The 13861-nt window shown below is 45.9% G+C and overlaps 1 protein-coding gene across 5 annotated transcripts in view; it reads left to right on the forward strand.

The window, feature by feature from the left end:
- Positions 1-13861, forward strand: part of TSPAN12 (tetraspanin 12) — an 85663-nt gene that overhangs the window by 6991 nt on the left and 64811 nt on the right. For 2 of the 5 annotated variants that reach the window (XM_059725939.1, XM_059725943.1), the window contains exons 1-2: positions 3226-3303; positions 3442-3567. The exons of 1 other annotated variant lie outside the window; for it this stretch is intronic. In XM_059725939.1, coding sequence (XP_059581922.1) covers positions 3502-3567 — 66 coding nt within the window. In that variant the 5' untranslated portion in view covers positions 3226-3303; positions 3442-3501. Of the gene's footprint in view, positions 1-3031; positions 3137-3225; positions 3304-3441; positions 3568-13861 lie in introns of those variants that run through there. 2 more of the 5 variants (XM_059725940.1, XM_059725941.1) reach the window with 2 other exon arrangements.

The following is a 13861-nucleotide window of genomic DNA, read 5'->3' on the forward strand; positions in this document are numbered from 1 at the left end:
CCTATAAAGGTCATCTCTAAACATCTTTATTTATAGTTAGTGGAGACTTGCTGGGTAGTCTGTCAAAAGTGTCTCTCTTATATCGTAATTCTTTTTTAAAATATATAAATACTGAAATACATATATTAAAGGGGGAATTTGCCTTTACTAGAGCCGCAGGCAGCATCTTACAGTTTTTAAAAGTACAATAAATTCTTCAAGACTGAGAGTCAGTTGTGGAGTTCATAAATACCCTTGACCTTCTAGGCCAAGTTGATTGGAGTTTTGCCTGAAAACTGACTGCATGATTTAGTTCAGTTCCTGAATAATTTATTTTCAATTTGGTCACATATCTAAGTGGCTACTCTTCTCTTTCACAACAAATAATACAAATCTTCAGATTTAAAATTGGCATTCAGTACCTGAGCTGTCTAACCTAAACCAATTTCCCTTTCACTGCCTGAGGTTGAGAGGCAGGTTTACTGCTGATTGTATGGAAGGAACTCATTTTTGAATACTGAACACATATTTTTTTTTTTTTTGTAAATGAAGGGAAGGCTAAGAAGGTGGTACTGGTCTAAATAAAATCAGATCTGGATCGGGTTTAGCCTTAGATTCAGGTTTCAGCAGTGCTGAAATCCTCTGAAATGTCTGTCAAGTCTTGAAGGCCATCTGCTTTTATGAGGGGTTTTTTTTTGTTTTGTGTTTTGTTTTTGCCACTCTCAGTCAAAATGCCACAAAAGTAACTTTTCACGTGAGATTTCAATTGTGTCCAGTACAGAATTGCTAACCAAGCATTGTCTGGGGTTGGGATCTCTCAGAACCAAAACTGTACAGGAAGATTCAGAGCCAGAGAGGAACCCAAGCTCCTACCCATAGAAAACTGAAAAAGGTTCAGAACCAAGGTTTCCATTTTGACATACATCCATGGGTGGATTTGAGGCAGGAAGGGGTGCAGTAGTACATGTGCACCCCCCCCCCCCCGCCTTTGACTTCTGCTCCACCCAAACTTTAAAACCAACTGCTGGGGAGAGGGGCAGCAGCATTTTTGTTCAGATACCCCAAGGGAGTCAATTGACTTAATGGCTCATTTATAATCTACCTGATCCTTGCTAAACTCTCTTCTCTCCTCAGGAGTTAACAACCCTCTCTCTTTTTAATGGTCTTGATATTCCCTTAAGCAACCTATCCTTCTTCAGTTTTGCTGTTAGCCATTCCTAGTAACATCTCTTTTCAATTTTACAGCCCTGCAGACTATTTTTTAGCTCTAGAGAGAAACCTTAACTCAGGCACTGTAATACTGACTCAGGGGAACTTTAACTCAGGTGTGAAAATGACTGACAGCCAAGTGCTGGCTGCACCATCAAGATGCTGAAGAAGTGTGGCTTAACAGTCTGCGGAAGAGATTTGCATTTAACTGTCATGACGGCAGGACTAATGCAATAATAATCTTTTACCCATTTTTGATCGAGTTTGTTGTGTTTGTTATTTGTCACTCTTCACTTAAGTGGGTATAATGGGTGACATTATTGGTACAATATAAGCAAACTAGCAATTTGGGGGTTTCTAATTCATTTGTTGGTGTCAAGGTACCCAAAACTTTTTAATACACTGACCTGAATTAAATTTCTTGGCACAAGTAAGGTTTGAAGTTGTTTATCTATTGCTTTTTAAATGTAGTTAAGTTTGAGAATAATTTATCTTATGATGATAATCATTATGAGGATTTTGTCATTTATCTGATGCCCGCTTGCATGAACTAGACACTGAAAACGGATGCAGTAGCCAAAGCAAGGTGCTCCGACACGTAATATGTGAGGAGCTCACACATATAGTTAGTATCTATAAAGTGATATTTCATATTTTATAATGAAATATATTGTATAATATAAAGCATATGTTTTTATTATTATTGCTTTGATGTGCAATGAAAGTAGATACCTGTGGATCCCTAGCGGGTTAGGAAAGCTTTTGGTTTCTCTGTAAGGGGAAGAACTGTGTTGTGTCATATAGGATGATGTGCCACTGTCTGCATGAGGTGCACAGCTGAAGTAAAGACAGGGCTGCGACCGGTGTGAAAGGTTGCATGGTGAGGGTGATATGACCTATGAGGGACATGACTTAGGAGGAAAGACTGAGGGAACTGGTCTTATTTAGTCTAAAGAAGAGAAGGCTGAGGTGGAATTTGATACCGGCCTTTAACTACCTGAAAGGTGTCTCCAAAGAGGATGGAGCTAGACTATTCTCAGTGATGGCAGATGACAGAACAAGAAGCAAGAGTCTCAAGTTGTGACAAGGGAAGTTTAGGTTAGATATTAGGAATACTTTTCTCACTAGGAGGGGTAGTAGCATCCTGGACTGGGCCACCAGCTTTCACACGGCCAACAAGGATGATGCCACTCGGGATGCCATGGATGCTGGGGTACTCCGGGAGCACCACCTCCACACTGTTGAGTGCTGGTTCCAGGCCTGCACCACCAGCGATGATGGGTGGGACCAGATCATCCTGCACACCCAGGATGATGAAAAATGGGTCCAGACCTTCCACATGCTCCAGGCCACCTTCATGGACGTCACTGCCCAGCTGGCCCCCAACACTGAATGCCAGGATGTCAGCAGGCAGCCACCCCTACCTCGGGGGGAAAAAGGGGTGGCCATCACCATCATCCCCTGCCCTGGAGATCTTCCAAAGGAGACTGGATCCAGGTCTTGCTGGGGTTATTTGACCCCAGGGCAGGGGGGCTGGACCCAATGCTCTCACCAGGTCCCTTCTAGCCCTAAACTTCTGTGAATCTGTGTTAAAAAAACAACAAACCACTGGAAAAGGTTACTCAGAGGTGGGCTCTCCCTCCCCAGGCTAGCCGAGGCTGTGGCTGAGACCATCAAGTTGGGGCTGGTCCTGCTGTGAGCAGGGGGTTGGACTGGCCCTCCCAACCCTGCTGCGCTGCTATGATTTGCCGACCTGTGAAAGGGGGGTCCCAAGCGCAGCGCAGCGCAGCGCAGGGCCCGGCCCGGCCCGGCCCAGCCCAGCCCGGCCAGGCCCGGGGGCCGCGCCCAGAACAGCCGCAGGGGCGGCGAGGCGGGCGGCAGGAGCGGAGCCGTGGCCTCTAGGACCCAGCGCGCGGCGGCGCGGGCGGCGGCGGAGCATGCGTGGCAGGTTTGTGCAGCTGGCCGCTGCCTGGTGTCGAGGGCGGCGGGCGGAGCGGAGCGCTGTCTCCGGCGGCGGCGGCACCTCCTGGGGTAGGGATGCAGCCCCGGCCCGCGCGCGGCGTCCCCCGAGCCCGGCCGCCAGCGGGGCGCCCGGCCCTGACCCCGGCCCGCGCGGTAAGTGCCCTCGCCCGCCGCGCCGTGCCCCGAGGAGCATCTGTGGCCGGCCCGGCGGCTCCTGTCCCTCCGCCCGGGGCGCCTCGCGGGGCCGCCCCCCGCTCCTGACCGCGGGCGCTTGGCCTCTCTCCCCTGCAGAGCCCGGGCCGCGGCGGGAGGATGTGCTGAGGATGGGGCTGTGCCCCGCGGGGGCTGACGATGGCCAGGGAGGACTCGGTGAAGTGCCTGCGCTGCTTGCTCTACGCCCTCAACCTCCTCTTCTGGGTGAGTCGCGCCCTGCCGCCGGCAGGTGCCACGTCGGGGCCGGGGCCGGGGCCGGGGCCGGGGTCGCAGTGCATGGGCTGCCCCTTGCCCGGGTGTCGGCGGGGCAGAGAACCAGCGGATATAAAGGATCACGTTATAGAGGCTCGCTATAAAGTGCCTCATGGGTCCAGCCCCCGTTGTCCCAAGTAGGGCTTGAATTACAAGGGAGCTTGGGGGCAGAGCCCCCTGTAAGGCTTAAAAATCATAATGGGGGGAGTGTCTCCAACTGTATTAGGGCATCATGATGGACAGCACGATTTTTTTAGTTTTTGCAGAGCCCCTTAAGACAAAGCGTAGTTCAAACCCTGGTCCCAAGCCTAGGGGCAGCTCCCAGCTTTCCCCACTGCCTCTTAAGGGGTAACACCAGGCGAGGGCCAGGGTTCCCTCTTTGTTTTGGCTTGAGGCTTTCAGTCTCTGCTGTATTTATAGCAGCCTGGTTCCTGGAGCTCCAGCGAGGTGGGGGGTGTGCTCAGCGCCAGCTCCACGAGCTCTTGCTGCCCCAGACAAAAGTGCCTGATGTGGATTCCTCACCGTCCTCGTCCTGAAGTGGGACCAGGTCGAAGACTGTGAGGAATCCACATCGTGCACCCTGTGAGATGAACATCTTGGATGGACCCCTGCATGAATGCCGGGGCCAGCCGACAGCGCAGCACTCAGTCGAAAGCTGCAGTCTTTACAGATGCCCAGATGGAGCAGATGGAATCCGCACATTGAGGCATAATACCAGGCAGCGGCTCCTAGATTGGGAAATTGATATCTGACGCCATATGAAAAAGAGAGGGTTCTCACTTGCTAGCCCTGAATGAAATCTGTCTCGGGCATCTAACTGGGCTGTAGGTGGATGAAGCATAGTGTAGAAGGGGAAATGCACTCATTGGATTTACTGAAAGGCTGTGTGCTTGTGTTAATGGCTCATCCCACACCCATTCATGTTCCCTGGCTTGACCTAGGAGGAGTTGGTGTGGAAACTCACTTGGCACACGGGGACTGCACGTGGGTTGGCAAAATTTACAAGCTGATATAATTTAGGGCAGTCCTGAGACAGCTGAAAATGAAACTGAGCTGAAGTAAATTTGCAGTGGGAGAAGAAATCCTTAGGAGATATTGGGGGAAGATAAAGGGAGAATAGTTATGAAAAGGGGCACGGTCAAGAGGAAGAGTGTTCTGGTTCTTAATGTAATGGACCTGGGTTCAGTGCCTAGCTAAAATCTTTACTTTTCATTCCATCCAGAAAGAGCACACACCAACTGCTGAAACTTCCTTAGCCTGACAAAGGGTTTTTGAACCCAAAAGCTTGCTTAAAAATTGTTTTCCAACTATTTAAGTTGGTCTAATTAAAGATATCGGATTCACCCAAAGAACCTTGTCTGCCTAGCTAAAATAAAATATATAATATTTGGGAAATCATTTACATCTCCACGCACCTTATCTGCTTCATCTGTGAAGTAGGATTAATAACATCTCTTTAACTCATAACAATATTGAAAGAATATGTTTTGAGGTGATAGTGGGCACTTGTTGGAAGCCGGAAATGGACTGGGTAGACCCACTGGACTGATCCTATATGGTATCCCTGTGACATTTTTATTGGTTTCAGATTTTTGGGGTTTTTAAGCCAATTTGGGATGCTCCTGCTTTATGGAAAACTTTTAATTTTTTTTAAAAGTGAGTAAGTGAAATACTATTGTAGTGTGTCAGTGAGAGTGCTAAAATACTGTGTTCTCTCATGTAAGGTCTTATCAAATGCTTTGTTTCAAACAAATATAAGATGAAACCTTACCTACATGTATTTGAGTGGCTCTTGCACATGTTTGGACATGGTCATCCTACTCTGCTATTCATTCACTGTCTATACTTCTGGTATATATCAACTGATCTGTCTCTTGACCTGTCCTTATCAATCCTCTTTCCTGGTTGAAGTGTGACTGCGATCTGACTTATCAGTTCTCTTGTCCCACCAGCTTGATCTGCTTATTTTGTTCCCTATTCCAGTCAGTTACATCCTTTTGACTTCTCTAAAGAGTAGCTTTTCAAAGTAGCCACACAATAGATACCAGCCATATCCCATATCCCACAATGTATCTTATTGGTTGGTGTCCTGCTACTTGTACTCTTTTTCATTCCTGGGCTTCCCTTAGGAAGTCCTGCTGAGGAACTACAGACCTCTCTTCTCTGTTCTATGGACTAACAATAGGGGGAAACTCAGGGTTGCCATCTTGCATTTTTATTTCCAGTCTTGAGATTTTTGGGGAATTTCTAAGCCCCTGACAACTGGACTCATGTTTTAACTGAGACAGTCAGATGTATGTATATATAAGCATGTTTTTAGCTTTCGTAGCTGCAAAGAAAAAAAACCTGAAAACACAAAACCTTAAATCTCTAACATCAGAAGATGAGCAGAGCTTCATAATTTATTTTAGTCATTTTTAAACTGATGTGATCTAAAAATTAGTGTTGTTTATTTTGAGGATATGACTCGGGATTACTGGCTGCTGGATGAGCAGCTACAGGATCCATTGGGAGATGCTTCAGATTTGTCAGTGGTGCTTCTACTGGTGAGTTGAGACAGAATGGAGCTCCTACTCCAGGCTTGGCAGTGTAACCAGAGTAGTTAGTCATAGCCAATGCAACACTATAATATGTTGTATTCAAATTCTAAAGTTTTTCTTTGCGACTTTAAGGGCTATTTTTTAACAAAGTAAATTAAGGTGCTTTGCAAATGTATAGCTTATAAAGCATCTTTCTTTCCCTAGGGAAGTGGGATTTTTCTAAGACTGTCATGGAATAACAGTGATCTCTAGGAACTAGCTTCCCAACCTGACCCACAAGACTGAACCCTGGGCACTGCACCTTAGCAGCCAGGAAAGATAGTATAACATAAAAGCACGTGAATATGCAATCAAATAATATGTTTGATAGCATCAGCAGATTTTTCAGTCAAGGAATTTTCCACAACAGATCATGTGTGCTACATATAAAATTAAAGGAGTTGGAACTAGAATTAAAAAATGCCATTTTATTTGGAGATGTTTCCTCTCCTATAAAGAAGCAGATGAGTACAACTGTTCAGCACTTTGAAACAAACAAACAAAAAAGTGTGAGAGAGTCGGAGTTGGAGTGGTATGGTAAGAAGCAGGGTGCATGGTAAATGGGCTGTCAGCTGTGGTTTAAAATTATTTGCTTTGTGAACAGCCTTTCTGTGTTCCCCAGTTTGCCCTGCGCATATGTTTATTAGATGAATAAAGAAAAGATTTACAAATTTTCTGTTGTGGGTGACTTGCTGCCTTGCTACATGTTGTGGTTATTGTTTAATTACTATTCTAAGTAATTTTTGTTTCCTTTTCTCTCGGGTTAGAATTTAAACTCACACACTTTGATGGTAATGGGAATTTTACCATTAATTTCAGTGGCTCCAGGAACAGGCTCTAGCTGGTCAGGGTTTCCTCCATAAAATATTCTTTAATTGCAGGTGTTTGCACATTTGAACAAAAATGGGAGAGTTATTCCTGCTCCCTGGGAAGGGGCTGGTTTGCCTCATAGGCAGTATAGCACTTGTTATGATAATCACCAGCACAGGGTGTTCACTGGATGGCAGGAAGTTTAGATAAGCTCAGCCTCTTGAAAATGTGCAGGCAGCACATTCCTCTTGCACTGTGAATACAATAGAGGTATCTTAAAAATAACTTTGTGGCATCTGTATGGCATGACCTCCAGCTTTGGCACACAGCATACTCTATTTCAGTGCATAACCCCGGGAATGAAAAAAAGGCAACACACATAAAGACATAAAGTATGCACTTATTGGAACTCAATGTGAACAATGCTAATGAAGTTCTGGAATAGCCTGTGCTAAGCTTTTCCAGCCTCATTAAGGATCTTTACCTTGTGTCTCAGAGCTCCTTAATGCTCTAATAGGAGCCTGGACATTGAGAGGATGCAGTCAGTTTGGGGCTGCTGGTAGGTGTTAATCATGATGCCATGAAAAGGAGTGCAGATATAATACAAAGTAAGCAGTGAAGCCAAAAAGTTCCTTAATTGGTTTATCTACTCAACTGGTATGCAAATAATGATTTTTGTTATGATGTAAGCAGTAGGCAACAAATTGGGACTGGTCTCACATTATACACTTACTCAATATGCATATAAATAGAGTTCTCTGTATATGTGTCTGAATTCCTTCAAGCTTTCCCCAAGGGACTTTTCACTCTCTGTTGCTGTAGAATTGCCTTTTCTTTCAAAAGCTGCTGCTGCCACCAAATGACTTCATGTTTATTGGTGTAGGACCAGCTTGTGTGGACAAGGTGTAGCTGGTCACCTCCCATCAGTGTTTGCTTGCAGAGACCAAGATATTTACCTGTGCCCTGATTCTGTCTCCTCTCTCCCCTCATGCAAGTGCATGCTTCCTGTTATATTCTCCTTTTGCAGGAGAACCCAATAGTTCACAATATTTTATCTCACTAACAGAGCTACCTAGGAGCATGTTACATTCTTGACAGAATCTAGGGGGGAGGTGAAGAAACACCAATAAAACGTATGATTTGGGGTTTGTGTCAGACCCAGTGCTGCAACTGGCTGTTGCCTAATTGGACCACAAGTGGAAGAGACAGTGTTAGCATTGTCACTACCTTTTATTTTTGGTCACTTTGGTCTTTCTGCTCTAAGTGGAAACTTTATTGTCTGCTGCCCCACCTCTATGCAGCCTGTGTGCTCCATAACTGTAGATGTTAATTAGCATTACTGGCACATCCCGTCAGATTCTATATCGGTACTAGGTGGTTAGCGTTAAACTTGTATGTAGTAGGGCTGTGTGAAATTTTGCTGGCAGTTTTGTTTCGACTCATTTCGAGCTTGAAACAGAGAGCTTTGAAACAGCCTCAAAATGAGGCAAATCGAAATGTTTCAACGTTTTCTAAATGTTTCAAAGCTCAAGATGGGCTTTCCTGCAGGGAAACAGCAACTAAAGTAAGGAGAGGGAGGGGGAAGAGGAGGGAAGGCGGGGGAGAGGGAAGGAGTGCTCTCATTATTGACTTTCATCCTTTCTTGAGGTTCCTTCCAATCCCAGTGCTCTGGGGGAGGGATGGAAAAACTGCATAAAAGACAGCATTTTTTGAACTGCTCTGCTTTCTGCCTTGGTGTCAGTTGAGTGGGGGCACCCCTTAACACACACACAGTGTCGCCCACCCATGTCGTAAGTTTTGTCGGTCAGCAGCTAGAGGTCCATGGCCCCAGACTCCCCCTGCATCTATCTCCTTGACAGATGGCAGGCTTTGTGGCTGCATCAGGGGCTAGCAGGTCTGCAGTTTTGACACCGCTGTGGCTTAACCCATACACGTGACATGAGTTTTTTGCTTTCAGGACTTTGAGGTGCAGTTTCCTTGAAACCCCTGCACCTGTCTCCTTGAAACCTGGCAGGCTTCATGCCCTCAGAAGGAGCTACCATTCCTGCAAATTTCATCCAAATCAGGCCAGAAATGACAAAATTATAGGCTGTTTTGAGCTTCCCCATTATAGCCTATGGGTGAAATGTTGAAACAGCAAAACGGTTTTGACAAGACGAAACGGAACAGCAGTTTCAAATCGAAATGAAATGCAGTTCTGTCGAAACGCTGGTCGAAATGGTACAGTGCCGTTTTGCACAGCCCTAGTATGTAGCTTTCTTTGTGATAGGATTCCTCCACATACAATTATAGAATAATAGAAAATTAGGGTTGGACCATTCCCAACTAGATTATTCCAGTCAGGGCTGTGTTGAGCTGGGCCTTAATCTCCAAGGATGGAGATTCCACAACCTCTCTGGGTAACCCGTTTTAGTGCTTCACCATCTTGCTAGTGAGAGAGCTTTCCTAATATCCAACCTAAACTTTCCTTGCTGCAACTGGAGACAATTGCTCCTTGTTCTGTCATCTGCCATCACTGAGAACAGTCTAGCTCCATCTTCTTTGGAATCCCCCTTCAGGTAGTTAAAGGCTGCTATCATATCCCCTCTCAATCTTCTTTTCTGCAAACTAAATACACCCAGTTCCCTCAGCCTCTCCGCAGAAGTCATGTGCCCCAGCCCCTTAACCATTTTTATTGCCCTGCACTGGACTTTCTCTAACTTATCCATCTCCTTTCTGTAGTGGGGGGCCCAAAACTGGACACAGTACTCCAGATGTAGCCTCACCAGTGCAGAATAGAGGGGAATAATTACTTCCCTTGATCTGCTGGCAATGCTCCTACTAATGCAGCCTAGTCTGCTGTTATCCTTCTTGACAACAAGGGCACACTGACTCATATCCAGCTTACTATCCACTGTAACCTCCAGGTTCTTTTTTGCAGAGCTGCTGCTTATCCAGTTGTTCCCAAGCCTGTACTAGTGCATTGGATTATTTCATCCTGGCCACAGGACTTTGCACTTGTTCTTGCTGAACCTGAGATTTCTTTTGGTCTAATCCTCCAATTTGTCTAGGTCTAAGGTCCTAGCCTTACCCTCCAGCGTATCTACTACCTCCCCCTCACCTTGGTGTCATATGCAAACTTAATGAGGGTGCAATCCATTCCATTTTCCAGATGTTTAATGAAGACATTGAACCTAACTGGCCCCAGGACTGACCTGTGGGGCACCCAGCTTGATACTGGCTGCCAACTCGATGTTGAGCCATTGGTCGCTAGCCATTGAGCCTGACAATCCAGCCAGCTTTTTATGCACCTTACAGTCCATTCATCCAACCCATACTTCCTTAGCTTGCTTGCGAGAATGCTGTGAGAGACCATATTATAAGCCTTGCTAAAGTCAAGGTATATCAAGTCCCCACGTCCACAGAGCCAGTTTTCTCATCACAGAAGGCAATTAGGTTGGGTGAGCATGATGTGCCCTTGGTGAATCCATGCTGACTGTTCCTGTTCACTTTCTTCTCCAAATACTTAGAAATGGGTTCCTTGAGGACCTGCTCCATGATTTTTTTCAGGGACTAAGCTGAGGCTGACTGGTCTGTAGTTTCCTGGATCTTCCTCCTTCCCTTTCTTAAAGATGAGTGCTATATGTGCCCTTTTCCAATTGTATGGGATGTCTGCTGATTGCCATGAGTTTTTAAAGATAATGGCCAGCACTTCTGCAATTACATCAGCCAACTCCCTCAGCACCCTCGGATGTATTACATCCAGCACCGTGGCCTTGTACATGTCCAGCTTTTTTTAAATGGTCCCTAACCTGTTCTTTCACCACTGAGGGCTGCTCACCTGCTCCCCAACTATGCTGCTTTAGTCTGGGAGCTGACCTTACCTGTGAAGACCGAGGTAAAAAAGGCATTGAGCACTTCAGCCTTTTTTGCATCATCTGTCATTAGGTTGCCTCCCCCATTCAGTAAGGGACTCACACTTTCCCTGACCTTCCTCTTCATGCTTAATAACCAGCATGAACCTAGTGAGAGTCAGACAAATCATCTTCCAATAAGTGCCCCTCACCTCATTCTGTATTATCCCCTATCCTTTGTGTGGGTAGTCTATAAATTGTTCCCAAACTCTTTAGGTCAGCAGATCAATGTCAATCTACCAGGCAGTGTCACAGACCAACATACATCCTTACCAGACTTTAAATCAGAAAGTGTATTGGGAGCCAGTGTGATCACAAAGCTATAGACCACCAATGGGACCATAGTTTTGAGAACCACCAGCCTAAAGGCTCTGTCTTTATGAAGTGCCCTTATATCCTGTGAGCGTCTGTTCCTGCTGGCTAAATTTGGCAATAATATAAATTTCCTTGCTCAACTAGTTCTTTTAGCCTCAGCTACATAACATGAGGAGCCTGTAATAATGGCACAGGCATAATATAGTGGAATGTCAGAGAAGTTTGACCTTAAAACACAGTTGATTAGAACATGAAGTAATGCTGAGTAAAAGAAAATTTAAAAATTTCTTGGCTGTATAAAGCAGAGCATTAAATAGAGTGATAAGCTTGTGTCAGGCTTCCCTGACATTTTTTGGTAGTTCAATTGCCTGTATTCTTTATGAAAAACTGTAGAAAATCAAATATCAATGGGAAAGTAGTGATTTGCAAATGCAATAAAAGCCTCATAAATATTTATTCACTTCCTTATCTTTTTTAATGTATACATATTTTGCAGAGAAAAGCTTAGCTACAACCCTTCTCAAGAAGACTGATACAGATTCATTAACACTTGTGAGTACCTAAACCAGTCAGGGAGCAAAATACAATACCTCATAACTTAAATTATTTGGTTGGAGACGACAAACACTGCTTGAAATTCAAATACAAGTAAACTTCTGTTTGGTGCCCAGCAGTAGAGGCAGTTTTACACCTGACTTAAATTGGTGCTTGTAGGGAAAATTTTGTGCCAAGGTAAAGGAGCAAATTTCTATTAGTTTCACTTCTGCTAGGAATATTTTTGCATGCTTTTTTTTTTAATCTTTTTTGTGTGCATAGTCTACCTACTAAGACAGGGGTCAGTGATCTATAGCCTGTGAAGTCACTGGATTTGGCCTGTGGAATGGAGGCTTCAGAAGCATTTGGCAGTGGGAGTTTTGCCTGCACCATGTTGTGCCACAGCTGGGCAGCCAGGCATTTCCCCGCCTTCCCGCTATGCTGCAGCTGAGCATTGGAGAGAAGCAGCAGCTACCAGGTCTTAGCGCTGGCCTGCTGTGGACCTGAGCTGGATCATTCTGGTCTGCCATCGGAAAATGTTGCTGATCCTTGCATTAACAGAGTTTAATGCAGCACAGTTGGGCATGTCTGGGGGCATCAAGGTTGCAGAGAGCATAACTGAACCCACTCTGTGTACATGAAGTAGGATGCAGCCTACAATTAACATGATTAGATATCTATTTTTCAAAGAATACAGTATCTTCTATAGCTTTGAATGCAGGCATAGTATCTTGTAATTCTGTTTCCTTCTTTTCTATTCACTTTGGATCATAATGACAGTAAAATCAACATTTCCCTGTTATTAAGAGAGCCTCCATTATTCTCTTAATTCTGAGAGAGGCTGTACTCTTACTGTTCTCCATCTTGCATTGACTTCAGTGGGAGTTACAGGTATTTGGGACCTGTTAGCTTAGAGCCAGATAAATTTATCTTTAGCCCCAAAAAGGATAATGGATTTAGTTCCTGTGACAGGATCGGTACCCGAGGGCTGTCATGGCACCCCCTAGTGGCTGCCCTGATCCTGTCAGATCCTTGCTCCTGCCTCCCAGGGTCTCCCCTTACTTCCTCACCTGCTGCACTTTGTTGTTGGAAGTAATAGAGGAGGCTGTCCGAGGAGGCTGCTGAGCCTGGGTAGTCTCTCCCACTTTCTCAGTATTCATTCCCCCAGGCCTTACATGCCTTAAGGGCTTAATGGCCTCTCTCCACCCCTACATCCATGCCCATGTCGCTCAGGTGTTACTCTGGCCGCAGTCTGGTTCTTTTGTAGAGGCCTCAGCCTTCTGGGCTTTAGCCTCCCTTTTCTCTGGCTGCAGACTTCTAGCCTTGGCCCACTGATTTTGAACTTGGTTCTCAGCCTTAGCTCTCCCTGCCCACGTGAAAGCTGCTTTTGGCTCAGCCCAGCCCTCTCTGACATCTCTGGCCCAGGGGAAGGCAGCATGCAAGTCTGCCTCTGTCTGCAGCATTTAGGCTTTAGCCCCACACAACCCACTGGGTCTCCAACTCTGACAGGTCTCTAGGCTGGATGACCCTATAGCACCCCTGTGGCCTCCAGTGCACCCCTACAGCCACATGCAGCCCTCCAGTATGATCTGAAAATAAACATATAATAGCATAACTAAAACACATGCATACTGCCTTCACAAAGTTGGCATCTCAGAAACTATAATGCCTAGGGCTTAACCTGTCTCATCCCAATGGATATCCTGGTCTCCCTGAACACTGCTTCCCTGCAGTCAACTTCCCTGTGGGAGCTCCTGACACGGCAGCCTGCAGGGCCTGACTGCCCGCTTGGGCTCCGGGGCAGGGCTTACCTGGGAGTCCCACCTCCTTACAATCACATGCCTTCCCCTTGCCCTGCACAGACAGGCATTTTCACTCTCTTAATTAAGGGTCCCTGTATGTGCTTCAGCCACTGTGTCGTCTTGAAGTGACAGAAGCCCTCAACTCCTTGGTGTGGGTTTCTTCTGCATGGACCGACTGATTCAGTTCCCGCTTTCCTGGCCCAGTGTTCTCTGACAGTCCTCCCCTGGATGCTATCTGTCAGAGCTTCCAGCCTTCCTGTGAGCTATTTGGCACAGGCTCCAGGTGAGCTGACTAAGTCTTCCTCCCTCTTCT

This window comes from Alligator mississippiensis, chromosome 4 (genome assembly GCF_030867095.1).
Source record: "Alligator mississippiensis isolate rAllMis1 chromosome 4, rAllMis1, whole genome shotgun sequence".
Taxonomy (NCBI): domain Eukaryota; kingdom Metazoa; phylum Chordata; order Crocodylia; family Alligatoridae; genus Alligator; species Alligator mississippiensis.